This window comes from Ictidomys tridecemlineatus, chromosome 14, assembly GCF_052094955.1.
Source record: "Ictidomys tridecemlineatus isolate mIctTri1 chromosome 14, mIctTri1.hap1, whole genome shotgun sequence".
Lineage (NCBI taxonomy): Eukaryota > Metazoa > Chordata > Mammalia > Rodentia > Sciuridae > Ictidomys > Ictidomys tridecemlineatus.
In genome coordinates, this window is record NC_135490.1 from 47,223,872 (window position 1) to 47,251,569 (window position 27,698).

General features: G+C 57.0%; 1 protein-coding gene across 1 annotated transcript; it reads left to right on the forward strand.

The window, feature by feature from the left end:
• The first annotated feature begins 64 nt into the window (after positions 1-64).
• Positions 65-27,672, forward strand: LOC144370361 (obscurin-like). Its single transcript, XM_078031112.1, has 11 exons — positions 65-177; positions 268-432; positions 568-726; positions 914-1,091; positions 1,542-1,655; positions 6,057-6,224; positions 6,487-6,589; positions 6,886-7,015; positions 7,790-7,901; positions 17,954-18,148; positions 26,030-27,672. The coding sequence occupies exons 1-11, from the start codon at positions 76-78 to the stop codon at positions 26,107-26,109; spliced, it is 1,506 nt and encodes a 501-aa protein (XP_077887238.1). The 5' UTR covers positions 65-75; the 3' UTR covers positions 26,110-27,672.
• The last annotated feature ends 26 nt before the right edge of the window (positions 27,673-27,698 follow it).

Here is a 27,698-nt window from a genome sequence, read left to right on the forward strand (position 1 = left end):
CAGGATGCCCTAACTGGAGCTGTGCTTTCTTGCCTGAAACCTTCCCTGTGGTGCCTACAGAAATGCACTGAGGAGATGCTGTCTGCTGGGGACCCCTCGCAGCCACTGCCACCCCCACTGCAGCACTACCTGGAGCAGCCGGTGGAGCGGGTGCAGAAGTACCAGGCTCTGCTCAAGGTGGGAAGCCCTGTCCTGCCCCAGCCCTGAATGTCCAGGCCAGGCCTTGGGGCTGAAGCGGTCTGGGTCCTGACCCTTGGTCCGCCTCAGGAGCTGATCCACAACAAGGCTCGGAACCAGCAGAACTGCGCCCTTCTGGAGCAGGCCTACGCAGTCGTGTCAGCGCTGCCCCAGCGTGCTGAGAACAAGCTGCACGTGTCCCTCATGGAGAACTACCCCGGCACCCTGGAGGCCCTGGGGGAGCCCATCCGCCAGGTGGGGGGACTTGTGTCTGCTGCCATGTGGTGGGGTGTGGCTTTTGTGGGTGCTGGGCTCATAGATGACCCTGGGGTCTGCGCCCAGGGATGGGTCCAGGCAACCACAGTCCAACCACATCTACTCACACCCCAGGGCCACTTCATTGTGTGGGAGGGCGCACCAGGAGCCCGAATGCCTTGGAAGGGCCACAATCGCCATGTCTTCCTGTTTCGGAACCACCTGATGATCTGCAAGCCCCGACGAAACTCGCACACCGACACCTTCAGCTATGTGTTCTGGAATATGATGAAGGTCTGTGGTGCCAGGGGCTGGGGGTGTCATGCAGGCCAGTGGAGGTTTCCCTGTTCCTGGGCTCCAGGGTGGCCACTGGAGCAGAACTTGCCATTGTTCTGGGATGACCTGGGCATAGCCCTACTGGACCCTGTCTGTCTAGGGATGCTTAGCTCTGTCCTCCCACTAATGTTGCACCCCTCAACAGCTAAGCAGCATCGACCTGAACGACCAGGTGGAAGGGGACGACCTTGCCTTCGAGGTGTGGCATGAGCGGGAGGACTCTGTGCGCAAGTACCTGCTGCAGGCGTGCACAGTCATCATCAAGCACTCCTGGGTGAAGGAGATCAGCAGCATCCAGCAGCGCCTGGCCCTGCCTGTGTGGCGTGAGTGTCCCTGGTGCTGTGCTGGTGTGGGGACCTGAACATCACTTAGATGCCCAGCGGGCTGCACCCAGGCCGGGCACGTGGGCATGGGTTGCTTTCTGCACTGGTGGCTTGGTTCTCCCCTTCGTCAGATCTAGCTGAGGGACCAATGGCTTTGGCCTCCCAGGGAGCCCCATAGCAGGTGTTGAGCTGACCCTGGGACACAAGGGATGTAGTGGGGACATGGTATAGCTCCAGACTTGGAGTATCTGACCAGGTCATGTTTGGGTGTGATGGTCTTGTACCCTGGTCTGTCCCTGCCTCGTGCAGCCACACCCAGCTTAGTCAGTAACCAGGCCCTTGGATGTGAGGCCACTGCTGTTGTTGGGGGCAATTTGCCAGGGTGCACCCAGGGGACATAGGCCTGACATCCCACCCTCAAAGTCCTCAGACCCCCACATGTGTCCTCAGGTCCTCTGGAATTTGAAGAGGAACTGGCTGACTGCACGGCTGAGCTGGGGGAAACTGTAAAGCTGGCTTGCCGCGTGACTGGCACACCCAAGCCTACTGTCAGCTGGTACAAGGGTACCTGCTAGGGCCTACAGACTGACCCTTCACAGGAACCCCTACCAGGGGTGGGCTGCACGGGGGCTGAGGACAGCATGGGGTCTGGTCAGTGGGCTGGGCATGGGGAACAAGAGACAGTCCAGGCCTGTTCAAGGGCAAACATCCTGGGGATGGACAGTGAACAGGTAAGTCAGGTGGTGCCATGGCCACCCAAGGGAATGAGCAGGGTGAGGAGTCAGCACAGGGCCGAGACAGACATGCCTGAGGGCAGCCGAGAGAGCACCAGGACCACAGAGGGGGCCACAGGCAGGCACCTGGGTGCAGGAGAGGCCTGTAAACTTAATGGGCCAGGAAGGGTGCTGATCACACTGCGCCTTCAGGGTCACAGAGCACAGGCCTTACGTGGCTCACGGATGGGAGCTGCCAAGGTCAAGGGAAGTCAGGTGTCTCCCAGGCCCGTCTCACTTGACACTGCCACAGGCTTGGGGTCCCGAGACCATCCTCACTTCCTGCACCTCCATAGGCTTGGGGTCCCGAGACCACTCTCACTTCTGACGTCCAGTTCACTGGTCCCCAAGGTTGCCTTCAGGTTCAGTGATTCACCAGAAGGTCTTGGAGTTCAGAGCTATTATGCTCAGGGTTAGGGTTTACTTCAGCATAAAGACAAGACTGCAGCCCCTGAGAAAAAAGAAGAGCACTTCGGGAGGGTCCAGTGTCACCACTTATGAGCTCCCAGCCTCCCGCTCCCAGTGCAGTGAGGAAGAGCACCTTCTTCTCCCAGTGACACCTGAGAACACAAACAGACCTATGCCAACCAGGAGGCTTAATGAGACTTGACGTCAGCATTTGTCACTGGAACTCTGTCAGACCTGCATGGCTGACCACTCATGTGGCTGACCTCAGGCTCTAGTCCTCCTGAAGTCAAGATTAATGGCCTGAAGCCCACTATGAATCTCACGTTAGCATAGAAGACAGCCTGGAGCTCCACTAGGAAGCTCATTGTTAGTGTAGACGCCAGTGTGGCCTGGGTCACCTACTAGGAATCTTGTTGGCGTAGTGCTGGCTTGGCCTAGAGCATCCATCAGGAATCTCATTATTGGTAGAGATGCCAGCATTGCCCTGGTCACCCACCAGGAATCTCATCATTGGCATAGAAGCCTTCGTGGCCTGGAGCATCCTCCAGGAATCTGTTCATTGGTGTAGACACAGCATGGCCTGGGTCACCTTCTAGGAATCTCGTCGTTGGCATAGACACTGGCATGGCCTGGGTCACCTATTCTCAGAATGGCCTGAGAATCCCCCCAGGAATTTCATTGTTGGCATAGATGCCAGTGTGGTCCAGGTCACCTACTAAGAATCTCCTCATTGGCATAGATGCCAGCGTGGCCCGGGTCACCCACCAGGAATCTCCTAGTTGGTATAGAGGCTAGCATGGGCCAGAGCCTCCTCCATGAATGCCATTGTAAAATAGAGTGTCCAGTCTGGTCCTGAGCCACAAACCCCTAGGCTAGCCCATCTTTTGTGGCCTAAGGTTCCAGAAAATCCGAGGCTCTTCCCTGGCAGACTGTTCTCGGGTCCCAAGGCACCTTGCTGGTGCCAGGGATCAACATGATTCCTTTGGGCAGCATGGAGCATTGACTACATGGAAACCCCATGGTCTTGTGAGCAGCACGGGGCATGGTTCAGATCTGTCATCTGTCACCTTGGCTGTAGTGCCAAGGGCCTGCTTAGGGACATGGCATCATGTTGGTGGTGGCCATGGTTGCATCCTGGATGCATTTTGAAGGCAGAGCCAGCCAGATTTGCTGATGGGTTGCATGGGGTGTGTGGAAGAGAGATGGCATCCAGGGAGCAGCACAGGGGTTGTGGACACCAGAGGCCACTGGTCCTATTCACAGAGGTGGGGCAGACCCACAGGGAGGCAGGCTGGTACATTCTGAGCTGGGCAGGGAGGAAAGAAACCCAGATTTGTGAGATTTTGAAGAATCCAGGTACCCATTGGGCTCCAGGTGGTTATGGAGGGGATAGCTTGAGAATAAATCTAGAGCTTAGGAGAGATGTCTGGCTGGAGGTGAGAGATGGCAGGCAGGTCCTTGGCATATAGTGTGTCTGAAACTATGGGTCAGGTCTAGTGCACAGCCCTCAAAACATTCCCAGCAGCTCAGGAGACTGAGACAGGAGGATACAAGTTCAAAGCAGCCTCAGAAACCTAGCAAGGCCCTAAGCAACTTAGTAAGACCCTGTCTCTAAATAAAATGTAGAAAGGGCTGGGATGTGATTAAGGCCCTTGGGTTCAATCCCTGGTGCCAGAGAGAGAGAGAGAGAGAGAGAGAAAGAGAGAGACTGAGGTCAGTTTGAATGTGGAATGAGTGTGAAGAGATAAGGCAGGCTTCAAGGCTTGGGATCTGGGATTCACAGAGTCAGAGAGGTGAGGAACATAAGTGAAGGGGCGGCAAGCCAGAGAGATGGGAGGGACCCCAGAAAGCTAGCGAGGAAGGGCAGCCAGGCAGAGAGGGCCCAGGAGTGCCAAGAGCTCTGGCCAGCCCCCAAAACAATGAATGAGTCCAGCTTCCTTTCCTGGGTGATGAGGCTAGCGAGCTGCCGTGTCAGTGGGCTTCAGTTTAGCTAGACCATGCGAACCCAAGCCCATGAGTGGAGACCCTTGGATCCAGATTCTCATGGAGTCAGCTGCCTTGCATCAGGGAGTGGAGTGGAGAGCAGAGCCCACCCTGCCCTTGGGGGACATCCACTCATTCACAAAGCTCTCTTCCTTTTGATGAATGCTGGGCAGCCCTTATCTCTTGTTCCTCAGGGAGTCCAATTGGCCTATCCCTGAGTGGAAGATCACAAGGCCTCACTGGGTTGGGCATCTGGTTTCCTCCAAAGCCCCACTGCATGCTGAGAGCTGATTTTCAAAAGTGGTATCTGACAGCCATGTCTGGCAGGGGATAAGTCCCAGACCCAGGGGACGCTTCACTCATCAAGGGCTCTAGCCGTGAAACGGTCTGTCTCAGGAACGTGCGACGTGTCCATTTCCTGATGTGCCAACAAGACACCTGAGTCTGGGTTACTTATAAAGTGAAGAGATTGTTTTCAGATTGAAAGTCCAAAGGGCATGGTGCCATCTGGTGGGGTTCCCCTTGGTGGCCTCATGACTTCTTGGGAGTCTTGCCAGGGGGAAGGAGCAGTTGCAGTGACAGGAAGACAGGGGATCAGGACCAGGCTGGTTTTATAGCAGCTTGCTGACCTCTGGAGACCAGCACCCATCCCTTCCAGTCAGTGCCCTCAGTGACTGAATTCACTTCTGCTGGGGCCCCACCTCTCAGGAGGGGAGCGCTCCCAGGGCACCCCATTCGGAGCCACCCATCTGGAGCTGCTGGGCTTGCACGACCTATGTATGTGCCTACAACCTGGGCCCATGGGGGCAGCAAGTAGATAGAGCTGGTGGTGACCACTCTAGTAGCCAGCTCTCTTTGACCATTTCTGATGGCCATACAAGGATATCAAGTTGCGATTCATCTTCTCATTACCTTGGCTGCCTCTGTGCTATAGCAAGGCCTGGCACTTCCTCTGCCAGCCACGCAAAGGCTGGAAAGTTGGGGTGTGGCATCCACGCTTTACTGCCAGGTGTTTGCGTGGAGCTGTCCCAGCTTAGCTGGTTAACTGTCAAACCAAATGGCCATGCCACTTGCAGCAGCCCCTGGGTCAACAAGGGCACATTGCACTAGTGGCCTCAGGAAGACCAGCAGGATGCCTGGCTCCCCCTGAGCAGAAGGCTGGTGTTAAGGGTCCACTATGTGAACTCAGAGTCACGTGCAGTTTCAGGCCAGAGTTCAGATGCAGACATCATCGCCATGGCACCCAGAGGTCCCTGTCCACAACTGGGTGGCCTGGTGCCTGTGTCCAGCACAGCCATGGAAATTTGAGTTCCTTCTCGAAGCCCCCTGCAGATTGGATGGGTAGAAGGGCCCTCCATCCCTCTGCATGCTGTGATGAGGGACGAGGTATGGGTGGGAGGGAAGGGGTGTTAGGCAGTGGATTATGTATGTAGCTGTAGGCTTGGTGGGATTGAGTGAGGATGGGCCCATAGCCAGGGAGCTGGGCGTGATCAGCACATGGGAGGTCCGCAGGGAGTCACACTGGGGCGGTGGGGTGACCATGGACTTAGCTGTCCATGTGGATGTCTTCTGTCAGGTTCAGGTCTCTTCATTTGGCCCTGCCTCTAGCTAATGTCCAAGGTGGACATAGAGACACAGAGACAGAGGTCTGGGCCACACCCTCTGTGTAGAGAGGGTAGAGAGAGAAAGAGAGAGAAACAGAGACAGACCCAGAGAGGTACAGACCAGCCCCAGCCTCTCATCCATCTGGGCAGGCTTACAAGGTCCCTGCCTGACAACAGCCCTCACTCCTCCTTTCTAGATGGGAAGCCAGTGGAAGTGGACCCTCACCACATCCTCATCGAAGACCCAGATGGTTCCTGCACCCTCATCCTGGACAACCTGACTGGGGTCGACTCTGGCCAGTATATGTGCTTTGCGACCAGCGCCGCTGGCAGTGCCAGCACCCTGGGAAAGATCCTGGTGCAAGGTGAGCCTGGAGGCCCGTGGGGCAGGGAGACACCCTGACCAAGCCCACCATGTGACTCTGGTGGATGGGTGGAAGGGCCCTCCATCCCTCTGCTCACTGTGATGAGGGACTGGGTGTGGGTGGGAGAGAAGGGCAGGCAGGCAGGCATGGGAGGGTGGAAGCCCTATGTGGTCATGGGCTCACTTAGGGCTCAGGAAGAATGTGGGGGCTCGGACACCCCCAGCTCCATCAGAGTGGCTCTTTGTGTCTCTCCACCCTGCAGTCCCGCCACGGTTTGTGAACAAGGTCCGGGCCTCACCCTTTGTGGAGGGAGAGGATGCCCAGCTCACCTGCACCATCGAAGGTGCCCCACACCCTCAGATCAGGTGGGCCAGCACATGGTGGGTCACCAGGGAAGGGGCTTCAGGCTCCTGTCTGCAACACAAGGGTTGTGCAGCTGTACGGGGCTGGGCACAGTGACTGTCTGATCACTGAAGAGAGGGCATTGTGGGGCTGAGACCCACTGGGCATGGGGCCTCTGCCACAAGATAGCATGGCCAAGCTGGATGTGGGCATCCAGAGGGTGGGTTCACCAAGGACTATAGCATCTGGGCCAGGGCAGCGGCTCTGCAGCACAGGAAATGTCACACCCTGCCTCATGGACTCTTGTGACGGGTTCTAGGTGGTACAAAGATGGGGCCCTGCTGACCACGGGCAACAAGTACCAGATGCTGAGTGAGCCCCGCAGCGGCCTGCTGGTGCTTGTGGTCAGAGCAGCTGGCAAGGATGACCTGGGACACTATGAATGCGAGGTAAGATGGGTGGGCAAGGAGCCTCATGGCCAGCTGTCCACTGGGGCTTGACAAGGGAAGGGCCTGGGCCCTTGGCACAGGCCCGGAGACACCAGGCCACTGTAACCCATCATCCCCAACCCACCACACCATGTCTGGCCTTGCTCCTCTTCCACACGAGGCTGAGCCCTGCCACCTGCCATTGTTCCCACCCTCTCAAAGAAGCCCTTTGGTTTTTGCCTTTCTAGGGAACCCAGTGCTGACCTCAATTTTCATCCATTTATGTAAAAAGTAGTGTTAGTTTCCACCTTTGCCTGGTGTCACATAGGTGGGACCCTACAGAAGGAAGAGCTGCCCTGTCCCTATTCATTGTCCAGAGGCCCAAGGCTGGGGCTCCTGAAGGCAAGGCCCAGTCTGAGCCTCTGGTCTTCAGGGCCTGTCCTGGCACACCGTGACATTGAGCAGGTGTGTGCCCGTTACAGGGCCTCCGAGAGCCCCAGGCTCCAGTCTCTGGCTCTTGTCTAGAGGCCAGCCTCCTGCATGTGGGCCCCACATGCAAGTTCCAGGAAGCAGGGAGACCCAGCCAGCTCTGCACTTCAGGGGCTCAGAGCCACACACAGCCAGCAGCCATCTGCACAGTGCAAGATGCCTGGGCGAGGCCCTGGCTGGGAGCCCTGTCCCCTTTGAGGGACACAGTCTCAGTGGGGACCTAAAACTAAAGACCGCCAGAGTGGTCAAGAGACAGCTATGTCCCTTGAGGATAGGGGTCCTGAGTGGTTTCTGTCCATCCTGCAGCTGGTGAACCGGCTTGGCTCCACTCCTGGTGGTGGGGAGCTGTACATGCAGAGCGCTGTGCTGCCGGCCCAGGAGCAGCGCCACAGGGAGCAGACTGTGGCTGCCATAGAAGGTAGGTGCCACCAAGCCTGTTGCCCATGTTGCCTAGGTGGGTCCTCAGGCTTGAGCCTTGTGTCACAGCTGCACAGCCAGCCAGGACTGGGGGGCAGCAGACCCACCATGTCTCAGAGCGGGTGCACTTCCTGCAGGGGTGGCTGGGCAGGCATCTTGGGCAGATGACCTGGCTAGAAGAGGAGGCTGTGGGGAGGAGCCCAGAGGCTGCAGGCCACGTGGTCTCAGCACCTGTGGGGCAGGCAGAGGTGGCCAGGAACCCAGAATGAGTGCTGGAAAGGCTGCTCTATGTTGGGGAAGTGTGAGCCCTGACCCTGGCCTGCAGGACAACCCACAGAGTCACTTCTGACCCAGGGCACCCTGCCTGACAGTGGTCACACAGGCCTCCTGCAGGCAGCAGCTGGGATGGGCTGCACTTCTAGAGAAGGGGGTTTCCCCCTGAGGGCAGAGGCAGGACAGTAGGACATCTGGGGAAGAGCGTCTACACTGAGGACAGAGGACAGGACAGTAGGACATCTGAGGAAAGGGCATATCCACTGAGGGCAGAGGGCAGGACAGTAGGACATCTGAGGAAAGGGCATATCCACTGAGGGCAGAGGGCAGGACAGTAGGACGTCTGGGGAAGGGCATCTCCACTGAGGGCAGAGGGCAGGACAGTAGGACGTCGGGGGAAGGGCATCTACACTGAGGGCAGAGGGCAGGACAGTAGCACGTCTGGGGAAGGGACATATACACTGAGGGCAGACGACAGGACAGTAGGATGTCTGGGGAAGGGCGTCTGGGTAGAGGCAGCACAGTAGGACGTCTGGGGAAGGCATCTCCACTGAGGGTAGAGGCAGGACAGTAGGAAGTCTGGGGAAGGGGCGTCTACACTGAGGGCAGAGGGAAGGACAGTAGGACATCTGGGGAAGGGGCCTCTACACTGAGGGCAGAGGGCAGGACAGTAGGACGTCTCAGGATGGGGTGTCTACACTGTGGGCAGAGGCAGGACAATAGGATGTCTGAGGAAGGGGCGTCTAAACTGAGGGCACAGGCGGACAGTAGAATGTCTGGGGAAGGGCGTCTACACTGAGGGCAGAGGGCAGGACAGCAGGACATCTGGGGAAGGGCGTCTCCACTGAGGGCTAAGCTGATGAGTGGAGAGTCAGATATTGGTCTGGCCCTTTCCCACCAGGCTGAATTGGCCTTGGAGAGGCCAGAGCATTTGTGGTTTAGTGTCCCTGCCCTGGCCTAGGTCACTCCCAGGGTCACAACAAGTAACTCCTACAAGGCCCCATCTGGGTGAGCCAGTGCCCAGGCCACCAGGATGGGAGGAGGGCCACTGTTATATATCTTGGCTCCCAGGTGGAGTTGCCCCCCTGGAAGGGCTGCCTTGGCAGGTGGGGAATCCTTGTACCTAGGGCCATTGAGCAGAGGCTGGACCCATGTTTGTGGAGCCACAGCTTCCACAAGAGGGTAGTTGGAAAATGTGTCATCCAATTCCTGAGCACAGGCTCTTGTAGAGTGTTCCCACTGCAGTCTGTCCATCCCAGGGACCAACACACAGGGTCTCTGTCCCTCTGGACCTTCAGAGGACCGGGCCAGCCAAAGCCCTAGATCCCAACCCTAGGAATTTCGAAGCCCCTGTGGCCCTCATGGACTCTTTCTCCAAGGGCAAGTCCCTGTGTGAGGGCTTGTGACCCTCACCTGCCATATTGGACCTGTGTTCCTGGGGACCCGTGACATAATACTGTCCCACAACCCGGGGACAGTATCACCATACATATATGCTTTTACCGCCACCGGCTTGTCCACTTCCTCTGCATTGTGTGTCTCATGGTTGGGGACGTGCCCTTCTCACTGGGGCAGGAGTGTCCTCTGCAGCTGTTCTCTTGTTGGTCACGATGGGTCCCTTTCTGGAAGAAGGCAGGTGTCAGCGTGAAGAGCAGGCCTCCAGAGCCCACTGGGGCCAGGCACATCACTGAGCGCTGGTTCTTGAAGGCCATGCAATCAGAGCCCTGTGCCTCCTGCTTCCTAATCCTGTCCTGCTGCTTTGTCTTAACCAGTGGCTCCGCAGCCAGAGGGGCCCTGGCTGTCTCCTGTTGGTGGCACTGACCTGGCTTGAGTGTCTGCACCAGGCCAGGATGCTGCTTTGCACGGCTGCAGCCCTCCTGTAACGGCAGACTCACTGGGGCCCACAGCTGGTCTGGGGAAGTTGGGGACCATGAATAAAGTGCCAGCTTAGCAACCCAAGGTGTCCTGGAGCAGCAAGATGGAGCAGTAAGCCGGGTCCCTGCCAGGGAGGACCCAGGTGGAGGCCCTGGGCTTTCCTGCCCTTCTGTGCACAGGAGCTTGCCTGCAGATGGCACACAGGTTGTCCCTCTTTGTGCCCAACTTAGTCTAAATACATACAGCTTCCTGACTGGATTCCTATTCCTGCCATCAGTCACTTCCCTGTAGAAAAGCCTGTGCAAACAATTCACACATATAAATGCACACATGCCTCAGCACAGCCTGTGCAAGCAATGCACACATATAAGCACACATGACTCAGCACAGCCTGTGGAAGCAAAGCACACATAAATACACACACACCTGAGCACAGCCTATGCAAGCAGTGCACACACATAAACACGCACACACCTGAGCACAGCCTGTACAAGCAATGCACACATATAAGCACACATGCCTGTGCAAACAATGAACACATATAAACACACACACACACCTGAACACAGCCTGTGCAAGCAATGCACACATATAAACGCACACATGCCTGAGCACAGCCTGTGCAAGCAATGCACACTTATAAATGCATACACACACGTGAGCAGACTGTGCAAATAATGCACACATATAAACACACACATGCCTGAGCCCAGCCGGTGCAAATAATGCACACATATAAACACACACACACACTGCCTGAGCACAGCCTGTGCAAGCAATGTACACATATAAACACACTTGCCTGAGCATAGCCTGTGCAAGCAATGCACACATATAAACACACACAAGCCTGAGCATAGCCTGTGCAAGCAATGCACACATATAAACACACTTGCCTGAGCACAGCCTGTGCAAACAATGCACACATATAAATGCGCACACACCTGAACACAGCCTGTGCAAGCAATGCACACATATAAATGCATACATGCCTGAGCACAGCCTGTGAAAGCAATGCACACTTATAAATGCATACACACATGAGCACAGCCTGTGCAAGCAATGCACACATATAAACACACACATGCCTGAGCACAGCCTGTGCAAACAATGCACACATATAAACACACACAAGCCTGAGCACAACCTGTGTAAACAATGCACACATATAAATGCACACACACTCCTGAACACAGCCTGTGCAAGCAGTGCACACTTATAAATACACACATGCCTGAGCACAGCCTGTGCAAGCAATGCACACATATAAACACAAGCCTGAGCAAACACATGTACATGTGCTGATGTGCACATACATGTATACACACTTGTGTGTGTGAATGTGTGTGCAGCATGTCTGAGCATGCATATGTGTGCAGACAAGTACACCTGTGTGCACATTTGTATGCAAGGTACATCCATGTGCAGGCACACAAATGTAGCCAGTGTGACCTCCAATGCACACACACAGAGATAGTGTCTAATTCTTATGCTCATCATCTGAGACAAGCTTGAAATGCCATGGGTTGCCTAGGGAAAGCCTATCTCAGTGTTGCAGTGCAGTGAAGCAGAAAGTCCCCTGGTCCAGGAGATGTGGGACCATGTCCCAGTACAGGCCACTTGGCTTTGCTGGCCACCTCCTCCACCTTCCTATTGAGCAGTGAGAGGGCTGCTGAGCCTGGAGATGGCATGCAGTAGTCAAGCCCAGGCCTGCCCAGAGGTCAAGGGAAGAGGCCTCAAGGTGGTTGGGAGTAGGTGCTGCCTGGTTCCAGATGAGTTTCATCCTCCCTGGAACTCCAGTCCCCAGCAGCAAGATGGAAACATAGGCCCCATGGGCTGGCTTTGGTAAGGGCAACAGCTGCGAAAACCAGGAAAGGCCACGCAGTTGAAACAGCTGACCTCCACACTCAGACCTCAGGCACCCACCACATGCAGGGGGCTCAGATGTGCCACATGCAGCACTCTGGTGCCCCCTCCCCTGGAGACCACTCACCACATGCGTGGGGTTCAGATGTCCACATTCAGGACTCTTGTGTCCCTCTCCCCTGGAGACACCTTTTGGACTTGAACTTGTTTTGTGGCAAAGGTATCAACCATCCTGGCCCCATTGTGGCTGGTGGCCCACTGCATGGCCACAAGCTACTCTTCCATTTCCCTAGGCCTCAGGGCTATGTTGGGCTACATGTTTAAGGAATTCACAGGCTTATGTCAGCATGAGGAAAAGCCTGGGCCCTTTTGAGTAGGCAACAGATGCCAGCTCGTTCTCCCCACAGCCCCTGTGGTGCTCAGGAGAGAGAGTGGGCTATCCTTGTGGTGCCTGCTGTCACATCCCAGCCCCTCGGGGCAGATGCTCTCACCTGTCTGTAGCTGAGGAAACTGGACCTCCTAGCTGAAACAGACTGCCCAGGGACACATGGCCAGTGCTCCTAAGCCCAGCAGATGGCTGCACTGCAGTGCCATCAGGGAGTAAGCCCCAGGCACTGGCTTCTCTGTAACCCTTGCTATTCTGACTGTTTTCTTTGTAGTCACTGAGCAGGTGACTAAAGTCCCCAAGAAAACCGTCATCATGTAAGTGCAGGCGTGTTCCTAACCCATCTCGGACTGCAGTGCCCTGCATGCCACTAACCTTCCTGAACCTTGCGGTGTGTCTTGGCCACTTGCAGTGGCTGCACTAACAGCCTGGCTCACTTCTGGCCACCAGTGCCTTGCAGATTTCTCACACAGCCGTGGCCTTAGGTCCCTCCACACGTCATGGCTCTCTTGCTCTGCACACAACACAATGGCTCACCAGAGTTGCACCACTAGGGTGGGGCTGGAACTGAGCCACTTCCCTCAGAAGACTAGAGACAGACTCTTATCCCTTGGTACCCCAGGTCTGGGACGGTATCATCCAACAGAACTTGCTGCAGTGGTGAGAGTATTCTCTCTACACTGCCCAGTGTGGCAGCCACTAGCCACGTGTGTCTGTTGAGTACTTGAAGTGTCTAGTGCAGCTTAAGAAATGAATTTTAGGGGCTAGAATTATGGCTCAGTGGTAGAGCACTTGTCTGGCATGTGTGAGGCCCTGGGTTTGATCTACAGCACTGCACATAAATATATAAATAAAATAAAAAGATCCATTTACAACTAAAAAAAATTTTTTTAAATGAAGGAATTTTAGCAGTCTCCAAACCCAAGCCTAACCAAGGTTCAAGGAAGTGATGAGGCTTAGGGTGGCTCCCAGAAGTCAGCTGAGAGCCAATTTCCCCAGAGCCATGCCCGTGGGCTCTTTGTCCTTCAGTACCTTCATGCTGTAGAAAATCTGGGCATGTTGGTGAGCTGACTTGGGGGATCAGAGCTGGGTGAACTCACAGAACATAGGCTTGCTTATGACCTGGACAGTCCTGGAGACTTGCAGAGGAGGTATGCAGGTGGAGGTGTGGGGAGCTGTAGGCAGGACTGGCTGAGGATTTTATAAGTTACAGGCTGGGATGCTCCAGGATAGAAACCTCCATTCCTCAGGGGCTGAGCAGCCGCCAGAAGGGCCTGAAGGTAGATGTGCTACAGAAGAATTCTGTCATCAGAATTGATGAGGCCCTGGGTTAGCTCTTCCCTGACCTCCCTTCTCCCCAGAAGTAGGCTTCTCCTACTGTGCCACCCAACAGATGGGAACAGTTGGGTGGTAGAGTGCCATCCTGGGTACAAGCAGGTGTTCTAGGGCCTCAGACAGGTTATTGCTCCCTTCCCTCCACAGGGGGAGCATTGTAGAGATGGAGCCAGATCCCATTTGGGAAGCTTCAGAGGCAACCTGAGGGGGACTGGGGGTCAGAAACATTCTGGGAAGTACCCACCTTTGTCCTGCAGAGAAGGCTGTGCCCCCTCAGCTTTGGCCCTCAATAGGCCACCAGGAGCCTCAACCTCCCCACCAGTCAGTGGAGTAGGAGATTCCCTTCCTCCTGGACAAGGGATAGGGAATGTAGGGTTCATCACTGCTGTGCACCTTGAGGGTGCCCATGTGTCTCTGGGCCCGTCCCTGGGAGCAACTCTTCCTGGAGCCCCGAAGTTAGAGCAAGAAATAAAAATAAGTGCTGAGAGAGAGAGAGAGATAGGCAGTGCCTTGGTCAAAGCACCAAGTCCTGACCATGGACTTGCCTCCCTCAACTGGAGCCTGCTCCCTGCTCATGGCCCACTTTACCTCAGCACCTGCTAGAGCCAGGATCACTGGCAGCAGAGGAGGATCTGGGCTAACCAGTGCATTGCTGACCCTTGGATCTGGGCATTTTTGAGCCTTTCCCCCTGTCCATGCCTATAAAGGGGATCAGAACCACTGAGGGCCCTTGCTGAGACAGGCCAGGGCTGCAGAGTCGCTGGCCCTCCCAGCATGCACTCCTGAGCTGTTGGCCTTGAGCTCTGCCCCTCCCACCTTGGGAGATGCCAGCCAGGCGGGGGACATGGCCATGTGGAGCTCAGTGTTCAGCCATCTTCCCCTTGGCCTGATGGGGCCTCACTGGCCTTAGATCCAGAGGCCAGGAGCACAGGCCACAGGCCAGCAGCCTGTCACTTGCCAAAGACTTCACGGCATGCGGGCACTTCCTGGTAGCAGTCTGGGCACCCTGCCTGAGGTACAGAGCAGAAAGCCTGCTGAAGAGGGGGACGGGGAGACAGTGCAGTCCTGGTGTCCAGAGGCTTCAGCTTGGGTGATGTAGCATGGGCCTTCTAGGTGCCTCCACATGTCTTGAGCAGAGCAGAACTTGAGCTTAGCCATGTGAAACACTGTGCTTGGTTTCCTTGGCTTCCTGCCAGGGGCTCTGCAGGTGGGGCTGAAGAGCATGTGTAGGAGTTTGCACACTCACCCTCCTCACCTGTTTGTACCTTAACTTGGTCTCTGGCATGTGCTTATGGCTTGGAGCTGGGTGAGGCTGCAGATCTCTGTGCCCATCTCTTCTTGGGCCCTCTCCCCTACCAGAGAGGAGACCATCACCACCGTGGTGAAGAGTCCCCGTGGCCCACGACGATCCCCCAGCAAGTTCCCCTCCCGCTCTCCTTCCCGCGGCTCCACCAGCCCACAGAGGCCAGTTCTGTTGGCCCCTGACCTGCTGTTCCTGCCGGGGTCCAGGCAACCTCACAGGCCTGAGACAGAGCCAGGCCGGAAGCCCACTGTGCCCACACTGTACATGATGGAGGCTGAGGCCCCCTCCGGAGCCCTGCCAGGGGGCACAGGGCCCCAGCCCAAGTGGGTGGAGGTTGAGGAGACTGTTGAAGTCCCAGTGAAGAAGTCGGGTCCTCAGGCTGTGTCTCCCACCAGGGAGATGCCCAGAGGCATGGGGGCACTGCTCTTCACACTGCCTGGTGGGACGCCAGGTGGGGACCCCAACGCCAACAACTCCAACAACAAGCAGCTGGACCAGGAGCCCCATGCCCAGGGTCTAGCTGTGGTCTGCATTGGGGAGCCCCTCGTCTTCCATGTGGATGCTGGGAGCAGTGTGGACTGGGCTGCTTCTGGAGCAGTCACCCCTGAGCCAGAGGAGACTGGGGCTTCCCTCAGGGACAGCAGCACGGAGTGGGCAGGAGGAGAGGGTGATGGGGAGACCCCTTTCGTGGTGGAGGAGCCCCAGGACACGGATGGCCTTTGCAGCCGTGACCCCAAGATCCTCACACACAATAATCGTGTGCTGACCCTGGCTGACCTGGAAGATTACGTGCCCCAGGCAGGGGAGACCTTTAGCTGCCCAGTAAGCAGCACCTCCGACGACATGCCCTGTGAGGTCTCCGTGCTCCAGAGAGAGATCAGTGAGCCCACCGTGGGGCAGCCCATCCTGCTCAACGTGGGGCGCCCACCCAGACATGTGGGTCCACCTGGCTTCTTCAGGACGGGATCCCAGGTCCACAGCCCTGAGGACCTGTCCTTTCACGTGCGAGGGGTCCGAGCTGGGCCTGTGGGCAGTGCTCCTTGGACCTCCTACTGCACCCCGGTCCAGCACTCTACAGATGGCAGGCAGAGCAGCTTCAAGACGGAGGTTTCCACCCAGATGGTCAGCTTGGGTCTGTGGGAGAGACTGTCACTCTGCATATTCCCCCAGATGGAGATGAGGCCCCTGGCCCCTCCCAGGGATGAGGCCACATACCCTGGCAAGACAGGGAGGCCAGGGCACTCTTACTGTGCTGTCCTTGCAGCATGGGGCCTGCACCCTGCTGGGCAGCAGCACCTGCTCTTCTGAGCTCGGGGTTCAGCCTGCCATGCCCTCTGTCCTGGGCCCTTCCTACCTCACTGGACTTTGGTCCTCAACAAAGAGGACCACAGTGCCTACAATGCCTACAATGCTGGATGCACTGAAGTCCTTCAAGAGAGCCCTGGCCAGGGGCAGCTCAGAGACCAAGCTCTGGGTTGTCCCTTTTGGCCTGCAGGAGCCTCCAGGCTCTGGAAACAGATGTGGACTTGGGCCTGTGTCCTGCTCCTACTGGGCACAGCCTTGCCTGTCCCCAGGCTAGGGATGGGACCCAGACCCCCAAAGCCACACCCAGGGCCTAGTGGCCACCAGCGGCTCTGCAGGGTGGACACAGGGTCTGTGTTGGGAAGTGCACCTGTATTCTGGCTGATAGAGCAATAAACCAGTCTGCGCCTCCTCTCTGCTCCTCTCGCTCTCGCATTCAGTACCCTGGGATCCCCTCCACCCATAGCCCTGGTTGGGCCTAGACCAGCTGCCCTGTTCCTTCACTCCAAGGTCAAGCTGGGAGCCACATGGGTGCCCTGTATTGGCTCCTGTGTGCCCAGACGGGCTGTGGCAGCACATGGGCCTGTCTTGTTCCCAGGCAGGGGCTGTGGGGCTGGTCCTGTGGACACATGATATGACCAGAATCACCCATAATTGTCCCTCTGGCCCACCAGGAGCAGTTCAGGCTTTCCTCTACCTGGCAGCTGAGGCTAGTGTCAGGACAGATGTGATGTGGGGGTGTGATATGGTGGTCCCAAGTTCTTGGCATCTAGAGGTTTACCCCTTTGTCCCCAGCTGAGGTGACCCAGGACAACCTAGCATCTGTCAGAGGGGTGGGAACCACTCTGTGCCGAGCTCCAACCGTGAGGCTTCCCAGGGATCCACTGACCTCTTGGATGGGGAAGGGGAGGGTGGGTTCCCTGACTCCACAGAGGGCATCCTGGAGCTGCCTCTCCATTTTGGGTGCCCCTCCTGGGCAGGGGCTCAGGAGGGTTGGGGAAGGTTCTGGGAAGGGACCTTCTGGGGATGGGAGTGGTCAGCATCCTCAGGCTGCAGATGGTTGGCAGGTGGGAAGGGCATGGGCCATGCCAGGCAGGGGCCTGGAGAGTTTTTCAGGGATAGGTGGAAGGGGCCAGGGAATGGTAGCATGGCCTGGACTAGCTGTAAGTGGAGGGTGGATGGTTACTATGCAGATGGAGTTGGGTAAGGATAGGGCAGTGGGTCTGTCCCCAGGAGGGGGGCCAATGGCTCTGGCCACCTGGACACCAGCCCCATGATTCCCTTGGACCTTGACATGGTATCAGGCTGCCCCCAGGTTTAGAGCTGGGGTTCGGAGTCAGCCTTGCAGGACAGCCAGCCTTGGGATGAAGTGTGCTAGGATTTGGGGCACATGAAGGGTGAAGGATGGGTTCCCGGTCCCCTGGCCCAGGAGGTGGAGGAGTTCTCCATGGGACACCTGGGTGAGGACAGGCCTGAGCTCCAGGGGAGGAAGTAGCTGTCCCCAGTGTGGGTTCTGGGGCTTCTCTCTGTGCCAAGCCTCCATTCCTCACAGCCTCCTGAGTGGGTGGGTGAATGAAGCAGATGGGAGAGGCCAGCTGGGGGTCAGCCCACTGGACTGTCTCTGACAGGGACTAGTCTCTGGAGGCCCCTACCTGGGATCAGGCCACACCAGACCCTGGGCCTTACCATCTGCTGCTAACCCACCTCTTCATAGGTGTTACCCAGGAGGGCTCCGCCCAGCCCTCCCTTGGAGCCGACCAGGAAGTCCCATCTGTGCTGCAGAGACTGCTGGGCCCTGAGGCTCCAGGCCCTTCTGCAGGGGACTTTGCCAGCCCCACCCCCGGCCCCAGGGAACCACTGGCATTTCAGGAGGCTGGCCCCCAGGCTCCAGAAGCCTCGGGCACACCAGGTAAGCCCTGCAGGGAACTGGCTGCAAGGACACATCCTGTGCTGACCCTGTCCTGGCCAAGGAATGTCCTTGGGCTCTGAATTTGCACATGGCCACCCCAGCGTTCTCAGCATGGTGTCAGTTAGGTGTAGGTCTGGCCCAGTGTCTCTCTCAGGACCAAGAGTAAGGCAGCTTCGTCTTGTCTGTCACCACCACCAGCTGTGACAGATTGGTGCCCACAGGGGATGGAGAGGCAAAGGCTAGGGATGGCATCTCTGTGGGAGGCTGCTGGATCAGAGTGGCCACAGAGTTCTGGTGTCCAGGAACGCGGTGATGGAGCAAACCCCTGGTGTTGCTTGGCCTGCCTTGGCACTGGTGTTCACTTTCCCTGCTGCTGCTTTGGGGAGCAAGCCGAGCCCCTTCCCATCCTGGGCTCCCTTTCCCTCCACTCATTCCCTGTGTCCTGCCTGAAGATGGAGGGGTTCCCCTAAGTTCAGCCTCCATCCAGCCCTGTCCTTGGAGGCCCAGCACATTGCCCCTCCCTGCCCACCCAAGTGCTGGCTCCAGCCTGAGATGCCTCAGTTCACCTGCAGCCAGCCTCAGGGCCCTGGAGAACCTCCCCAAGGGCACCACCGCCTGCTCTAAGTGACCACCTGGTCACCCTAAGCCCTACTTTTCTAGCCAGTCTGCTAGGCTATCCTCTGTTTTGTCCCTGGCCACTGATAGAGTGGGCTTGTCTGTGTGCTATGGCCACAATACAACTTGTAGTGCTGGGTGACGTCACCTGCAGTCTCTCCTGCCCGTAGGAAGCTGCCAGAGCCTATGACACCCATGGCGTGGGATATAGCCACTTTCCTGGGTCACCGACCTGTGCTGTCAGGATGTTACCTGGATGGTAGCCTAGCTGCTGGGCAGGGACACTGAAGTGGGTGTCCCTGGTGGGGCAGGTGCCTGCAGAATGGATCCCAGCCAGCATGCACATGCTGAGCCATGGGCTGAACCTGGGCTTTGGGGACAGTCTCACCCATGGCCCCCAGGTCCCTGCAAGCAGTGGTCTTGCTGAGCATACACACACCCTGGCCTGGTGATGTGGGGGACAGCTGGGCAGTGCAGGGCCGAGGAGGGTCCCTTGAGCCCCAGCCCAGCTCTGTCTCACGAGGCTCCTCATCTCCCAGCAGCTGAGATCCCAGAGGTGCCACAGCCTCTCATCCAGGAAGTCCTGGAGCAGGAGACGGTGACTGGTTCTGGGGCCCAGGGACAGACCGTCCCCATCCGGTAACCTCCCCCAGTTAACTGAGTCATGAGATGGGGGCAGTCCTGCCAAGGACAGCTCATGGGTGGGCAGGTCCATCCACTCTTGGCCGTGTGGTACTCAGAGGTAATGGGGTGGTCCTGTGGCCTCCTGTGCACTCCTTGACTGCCCCAGGCCAAGCCAGTAGGCAGGAAAGAAGGCCAACCTTAGGGAAGGAGGCGCAGGAAGCCCCCACAGCAAGGACCAGGGTCTTCCATCTGCACACCTCATCCCCCCGCATGTGGGGAAAGCCTAGGACCCCATCTTGTCACCTCTAGCCAGCAGAAGCTCACCTAGCTCTGTGATTCCAGGGTGGAGGGTGCTGCCTGGCCAGGGGCAGGTGCCGGGCAGATGCTCTGGGATGTCCACAGCCATGTAATCACAGAGACCACACAAAGGACCTATGTGTACCAGCCCATGTGCTAATTAATTAGACAAATAGAATTTGTTAATTAATTAGACACCAATTAATAAGACACCAAATAGAATTCACACATGTGCAATTAATTAGACACAGTGTAGGCACTGGGCAGATCACCTCCCCTGAGCCCTGGTAGCAAGGGATGCTGATACATTTCTCTACCATCGTGAGACCATACCTAGAGCCCACTCTGAGTGGGAGGCCAGTGAGACCCCCCAGCATGTATGGATTGGCAAGCTTGCTCCTCCTGCCCACCCCTCCAGGGCCCAGCTTGGACCTCTCACAGGTACAAAGCAGGGGAAGGTAGGTGGTGATCTGGGGACCATGACCTCAGGGGGTACTCAGGGCTGAGCCAGGACACATCTGATCAACAGCAGCCCTGAGACTTTAGTGACCTGGCCCACACACCTGCAGGTTAAGCCACCTAGGAATGGAGGGAGCATCCTAAGACTCTGGGGGTGGGACAGATTCATAGCAGGACCCAGCCCAGGATGGTCATCCACCCTGGTGTCAGGAGTGTGACCCAATCTGCAGAGAAGGGACACATCTTCACACACACAAACCACCCACCCAACACCGAAAGTCGAGTTGATGTCACTGCGTCTTGGGCAGCAAAGGTGACTTCCCCAGCGTGGTGTAGCTGTGCATTGTGTAGCAGCAGGGTGTGGTGGCTGCCATCAGCAGTGACGGTCCAGTCGTTGTCAGGCTGTACCATAGTTCCATTGATGTACCAGGTGGCTTTGCCCACTGGCAGGGCCTCTCTGAGCACACAGGTAAAGCAAGCCTGTGTGCCGGCTTGCACCACCACATCCTTGGGGGCCTCCAGGACTTCCAGGCGCCAGCCTGCAGTCAGGGGTGGAATGAATGCTGGTGTGTAGGAGGGTCCAGAGAGGGCAAGCCCAGCATGGCCCACTGGGTCTCCCACTGAGTGGGAGTGGACAGAGACCCCATCTCCACCAGCTCTCCCTACCTGCAGAGCCCCACGCTAGAGGGGCCTGGGAGACACATGCCCTGCACTGGAAGCTGCACTCCAGTCCTGGGAGCGCTGCCCAGCCCCTGGAGGAGTCTTGGAGACCCCCTTCAGGCTCCCCACATCTCACTCCATTCCCTAGCCGCTTGTCTCAAAGACTGATATCCTGCCTCCAGCCAACTCTCCAGGCCCTGCCCTCTCCCAGGTGTTCACAGCCCGCAGACTCACACCACCCAGCCGGCTCAGTCACAGGCATAGACAAAACCTGTCATGTCCCAACAGCACGCCTGGCCCTGCTGTTGTGCAGGTACACTCCCCCCATGGCCCTGCTGATGGAGGCCTCCCTGGTCCTTGGCCCCTGTCCCCACTCCCTCTCGGGTTCTCTTGGCCATGGGTCCCCCAGAAGCACAAGCTCAGCAGCAGCATACCCTGATCAGGCAGCTGTGCAGGACCCCAGCACTCTCCCAGAGGCCACCAGCCCAGGTGGAGGACTCTCCTGCAAGCTGCTCCTGTCCCAGGCCCCATCCCCTGAGTGAGCAGTCCAGACAACCAACTCTTTTTGGAGGTAGAGTGGGGGTTCCCAAGGAGCAACTTCCCTTCTGGTGGGAGAGTCCTGGAAGCCACCTTGGGCTGCCCAGAAAGTGGCCCAACCTCCTGTGGGAGAGGTCTCACCAACCTCCGCCCCGTCAGCTCTCATTGCCATTACCTCTGACGGTGAGGAAAGCAGACGTGACCATGTCCCCAGCCAGGAAAGTCACCCGACAACTGTCCTGTGGCCTCAGGTTTTTGAGCAGCAGTAGGTGTCGCAGGCCGTTCTCGAAATATACCACCTCCGCGTTCTCCGAGGTGTGCACGGGCTCATCGTCCAACAGCCAGGTGTGGGAAGCCACCTCAGGCCAGGACAGCTGGCACTCAAACAAGGCCTCCCCGCCCTCAGGCACATCCACATTCTCCAGGCCCTGGACCACAGTGTTCTTGGCTGTAGGGAGAGCAAGGCTCAGGGACTGCTGACCTCACTGTCCCTTGGGAGAGCCAGCATTTTCAGGAGGGCGGCACCCAGGCCTGTAGTGTTCCCTCCACACCCTGCCCACCCTTTGGGCCCCTCACATCAACAGTGGTCTCCTGACCACAGGAAACTCACAGGTGTTCACAGACCGCAGACTCACACCACCCAGCCAGCTCAGTCACAGGCATGGACAACCCTGTCCTCGTGTCCCAATAGCACTCCTGGCCCTGCTACTGCTCAGGTACATTCCCCCCATAGCCCTGCTGATGGAGGCCTCCCTGGTCCTCGGCCCCTGTCCCCTCCTCCCTTTCAGGTTCTCTTGGCCATGGTTCCTCCCAGAAGCACAAGCTCAGCAGCAGCATGCCCTGATCCAGCAGCAGTGCAGGCCTAGGGCAGGTTGCCTGCCACCTCCCAGGCCTGTTCCCACTATGTAGGTCCCCTGCAGTGCAGAGCTGGCTGTTGCTGCCTGCCACTCCACCATTGCTGCATGGCCAGAGCCACGCCAAAGCCGTGCTGGACCTGGGCTGCCCGCCAGGTGGCCTCACCTTGCACTTGTAGCAGTGCCACCACGCCAGTGCCTGCGGCCTCACAAGAATAGATGCCACTGTCACAGGGCAGGGCTGGCCTGAAGGTCAGCCTGGCCAGAGTCCAGTCCTGCTCTATGATGACATGGTGCCCATCTGCGTGTACCTCCCACTCGTCCATCTTCCATGTGGCCTGCACCAGCCGTGAGTATTGGCAGAGGAGTTCGGCAGAGCTACCCTCCTCCACTGCCAGGTCCTGCATGGCACTGACCACCTCCACCTTAGGATCTGTCGGCCAACATGCCGGACATGCATCAGCCCTGAGGAACAGCACCACCATGGCCCACCCACCCCCACTCAGTGTTAGTGGCTTCAGTGGCTGCAAGCATGGAGCTTCATGGTGACAGTTTAGCAGGAGCTGCCTGGCATGTGGCTAGGAAGGGAACCCACAACGCAGCCCAGAGCCCTCCATCAGACACACCTCACCCATGAGCATAGTGCCTAGGCTTCACCTCTGCCCAGGCAGAGCTCCTCTGGCCCCACATACCTGCTGGCCCCCAGAAACATACGCCACTGGAAAGGCTCCTCTGGATGTCCTAGGGCCTGCCCCAGAACCCAGAACCCCTGCCCTGCTTGCTTTTCTCCAGGGGCCTTGCTGCCCACCCAGGGCCCACATTCCATCTCCATTTGTTGAAATCTCAACACATTTTACATGACAGCACATAGCAGGAACCAGGCAGAGCTGTTGGGAAGAGGCTAGGGAGACCCTAGCAGCTGTTACTCTCCCTGTCTGGCCAGCTCCTCCCCAGAAGGGCACAGATCTCAGCTGAGCTCACAGCAGAGGAGCAGATGTGAGCAGGGACAGGTAGGCCAGGGCCAAGGGCATGGGCCTCCCCTCAGAAACCCAAAAAGTCCCCCAAAGGGACTGGCCCCCATGGCTGGGGATGTGCAGCTAACTAGGTGACTGGTGGCCAAGCAGGCGGCAATGCACTGGCCCTACCTGGCAGGTGGCAGTGGACCTAGCCTCCAGCTAGATCTCCCATTCAAAAGAAAGAGCTGCCCACTGTGCCTCCTGGGGGTGCCCAGGGTAGGTGGCACATGTATAGTGATGCCCAGCCTCTGGCTCTGGGGACAGTGCCCACCTTCAGTGCCCATCTTTCCCCTTTCCCCAGGAGCCTGCAGGAAGCGTGTGGCAGCAGGAGCAGAAGCACCAGCATGGGGGAGTCCCCAGTGGTCAATACCTTTGACCAATAACTTGGCTGTGGAGACCAGGGGCCCTGTGCGGAAGGTGATGGTGCCTGAGTCAGCCACCCCCAGGCCCGAGAGTGTGAGGGAGTGAAAGGTCCCATCAAGCACAATGATGGCACTCTGGGGGCTGTCCTGTAGCAAGGTGCCATCCAGCCACCAGTGGGCCTCTGGCCCACCCGCACGAGACACCTCACAGGAGAACGTGGCCACCTCCCCTGCGAAGACGTCCACACTCTGCAGGCCACGAACCAGGCACAGTGCAGCCTCTGCATAAGAGGACAAGAAGGAGGGCTGGGTTCATCACTTAGAGGCTACCTGGGGCTACTGGTGCAGGTGTGTCTTATGATAGCAGGTTTTGTCTTTATGCCCAGTTCCTGGCCCAAAGCTCCTAACCCAGCAGAATCTCCTGAAAATGCTGCAAGTCCTTCCGTTATATATAACAGGCTCTTTTTTTCTTTTAATCACACCTGAGATTATGTTAATGGGGTGACTCAGGCCCAGCCCTGAGACAGCTTCAGGAAAGGACTGGTCACCAAGAAGATCAAGTGATTACAGGGTTACAAGGCTCAGCCCCATCCTCTGAGAAAGCAGGGTGGTTGGACATCAATCTCCATAAGACAAACTCTTAACAAGACTAGATGAGCTTCCACAATGCTGAACACAGGCTGGGAGGGCAGCGTGGAGAGGACATGGAATCTGTGTCCTTTCCCATTCTTGTCTTTCACCTGGCTGTCCCTGAGCAGGATCCTCTGCAACAAGCTATCCAAGATGAGTGTGTCCCTGACTTCTGTGAGTTTCCCTAGCAAACTGGTCAAGCATGAGGAGAGGACAGTGGGAGCCCTCACTTGAAGCCACTCAGAAGTTTGGGTAGCAACCTGAGATTTGCCATTGACATCTGAAGCTGGGGAAGCCTATGGACTGAGCCCTTAGCTTGCAGGGTCTGTGCTAAATCTGGGTAGATAGTGTCAGAACTGAATCACAAGACACCCAGTAGGTGTCCACTGGAGAACTGCTTATGTCTGTTGGGACTGTCTGGTCAAATGTTCTAGGTTGAGGAAGTATGACAGGAAGAGAATAGTGACCATTCTCTAGAACAGATGTCAGAAATGGGATGTGCTGGCCTAGTTCTGAGACCCACTGGTGTGGGGCCACCCTGGGGCCTGCTGGCACCATCCAGACCAAAAGGATGACCTGAGCCCTGGGGTCTAGAAATCCACCCTCATCACAGAGGGAGGCACAGAGACCACCACGGTGAGCCCAGCTCACACCCCATCAGAACACTACAGGTTTCACCCAGAGGAGGCCATGCCAGGCATGGTACCCTGATCATCAGGAGAGCAGACAAGCCCCAAGCCCCATGACTGGAGCTCCTTCTAGTGCGGATGCCTCGTCTGACCCAGGTTAGGGCAGGAAGCAGAGGTCCCAGCACCTGCTTCTCCCCAGGGGTGGTGGCTGGCCTCAGAAGGGGACCTCTCTGTCCTTGGGGGCACCTTCAATCCCAAGAGGGCACCTCATCCAGTTTTCCTCTGAAGTCCCTCAGCCCCAGGGTTCAGGGCCCTGATGCTGGATCCAAATATTCCTGTTCCTGTCACACAGAAGGTCCAAGCTCAGGGCCTTTCCAGATGAATCATGGCTGCCCTCCTGTGCCCTCCATACAGTCTCCATCCTGTCTACCTCCTGATGGACACTCAGGGTGGTTGGAGGAAGAGGATACCAGCATCCACGTCTAATCCTCCCATCCCCACAGGCCAGCCAGTAGGACCAGACAGAGACTTCTTCCACCACCTGCTGCCTAGGGCCAGGCAGGGAGGATGTCACCCCCACCCTGTGCTTCTCTGAGCACTTTCCACAGGCCATCCTGGGGCCTCCTTGTGAAGACAGAGACACTGTTCAGCTTGGTAAGGCCTAGATGCCTTTACCCCAGGAGGCGGGCCACAAGGGGAAGGTGAGAGTCACTGGCAGACACCAGAGCCCATCAGGACAGTGATGTGTGGGGCAGCCCCCATGCCCACCCCAGCAAGCCCTCACTCAGGAGCCTCTCCACACTCCTCCCCTTCAATGCACCCCACCAGCACCTGCCTTCCCCAAGTGTACATCTGCACCTCCTTCTCCTGCTCTGCCAGCTCCTGGGTCTTGCCCCGAGCAATAGTTCCCAGGCCTACCTATCACACCCCTACCTGGACATCCATTCACACACCTAGGCCCAGGGCCCTCCCCCTGAGATCACTGTCCTGATGCATAATGAGCCATCTTTCCCAGGCTAGGGACTCAGAGCCATGTCACCCCCACATAGTCATCGCCCCAGGAACACACAAGGCCCTTCCTGCACTGCTCCCATTCAGGAAACCCATGACACTTCATCTTCATCACTCAACCTAAGGCACTAAGTAGCCTTTCCCAGCCCCCAGGCCACAGAGCTGACCATATCTGTTTATTCTTTAGGTTTTTGGGGAGGAGAGCATGAGATTCAAACATACACTGTCTCCATGTCCAGCTCCACCAAGCAGACGGGGAATCCCTGAGGGCAAAGCTACCTTTGGACCTCAAGGTCCAGGACTTGACCATGGTAGGGGCTTGCTCAATGGTGAGTAGATAAGCGGTTTGATAGTGGCTGGTAGATGGTTGATGGGTGGATGGATGGATAGTTAATAGGTTAGTGGATGGACAGAAGGATAATTAACTGGTGGTAGATGGATGAATGTGTGATAAATGGATGTACAGAGGATGAGTGGAAAGGTATGTGGATAGCTAGATATGGAAGATAGGTAATAGATGAATGGAAAGTGGAGGGTGGAGGGATAGATAGATGGATAATGGGTGCATGAGTGGACAGTGAACAGATGGTGGTAGTAAATGAATGAATGGTAGATGGATGGATGGTTGATAAATAAACGTATGGATAGAGATGGATGGATGGGAGGGTGGATGGAGAGGTGGTTAATGGGTGGATGGATGAATGGATGATTGGTGTGGACCGATGGGACCAGTCTGAGAACCAGGAATAGGGCAGTAAGGGAATGCACTCAAGAGTGACCTGTGGAGTCAAGGTACAATCCAAGTTGAAGATTCCTAAAGTCCTGTTTGCATTCTGGGGCCATGTGCACCATGCCTGAGTCCACACAGGTGTCACGCATCAGCTGTTGCATCCACACCTTTGAGCTTGTGTGGTATGCAAGAGCATTTCAACATGGATGTGTGTGGGCCCACATGGACCATATCAGAAGGTCAGGCATTGAAGATGATGTCCAGAAGACCCTGTCTCAACCTCAGGGTCCAAGGCAGCAAGGCTCTCCTACAGAGAATACCAATCCTGGCCTGTGCTCCCCCTATACACAGTATTCCTCAAGATCTTCACCAGCCTGCCTCACTCCATGACTTGAGGGATCAAGGACTGGAAAATTGCTAAGTCTAGGGTTTCTTCCCCACACCAACACACACACACACACACACACACACACACACACACACACTCACACACACACCAGCTGCCACTAGGCAAGATGCTATGGTGTCCAGAAAACAGGCATCCACAGGCCAGGGCCTAGGTATGGAAGAGAGCTGCCCACCTGTGACTTTCAGCTGGGCTTCTGAGCTGCATGAACCCACTTGGAAACTGATGGTTCCCGCATCTTCAGGGGTCACCTGAGGACACAGGGAGGAAGATGCTCAGTCCTGGCCAACTCATCCTGACAGGAAGGACTGGTCCATCTAGCCAGCCCCCAGTGATGGGGCTCATCACCTCCCTAACCCGACCCCCTAATGGATGGTCTTTCTGAATGGAGCTGGAACCATCCCTGTTCAAGTGGAACAGGTCCCAGAGCCCCACCTTGTGCAGGGTGAGCAAGTGAAGCATGCCCTGCTCCATGGTGATGTCATTCATCTCGTTGGCCTGCAGAGGTACCCCTCCCAAAGCCCAGCGGGCTTCCTGGCTTGCAGCTCTGGACAGCCGGCACCGGAAGTGGGCATCCTGGCCTTCATTCAGCTGCATGTCTTGCAGGGGCTCCAGGATGGTTACCTCTGGGACTAGACACAGGGTAGGCATGGGTGTCAGCCTCTGTGTCCAGGATGCTCCCTTCTTTAGCATAGCTTCCATATCCTGGAGGTCCTCCCT

Excerpts from the sequence above, each read along its gene's own strand:
- LOC144370361 (XM_078031112.1), top strand. The coding sequence starts at position 76 with ATGCTGTCTGCTGGGGACCCCTCGCAGCCACTGCCACCCCCACTGCAG. Across the intron at positions 178-267 it reads AGTACCAGGCTCTGCTCAAG|GAGCTGATCCACAACAAGGC; the intron begins GTGGGAAGCCCT and ends GGTCCGCCTCAG. Across the intron at positions 433-567 it reads TGGGGGAGCCCATCCGCCAG|GGCCACTTCATTGTGTGGGA; the intron begins GTGGGGGGACTT and ends CTCACACCCCAG.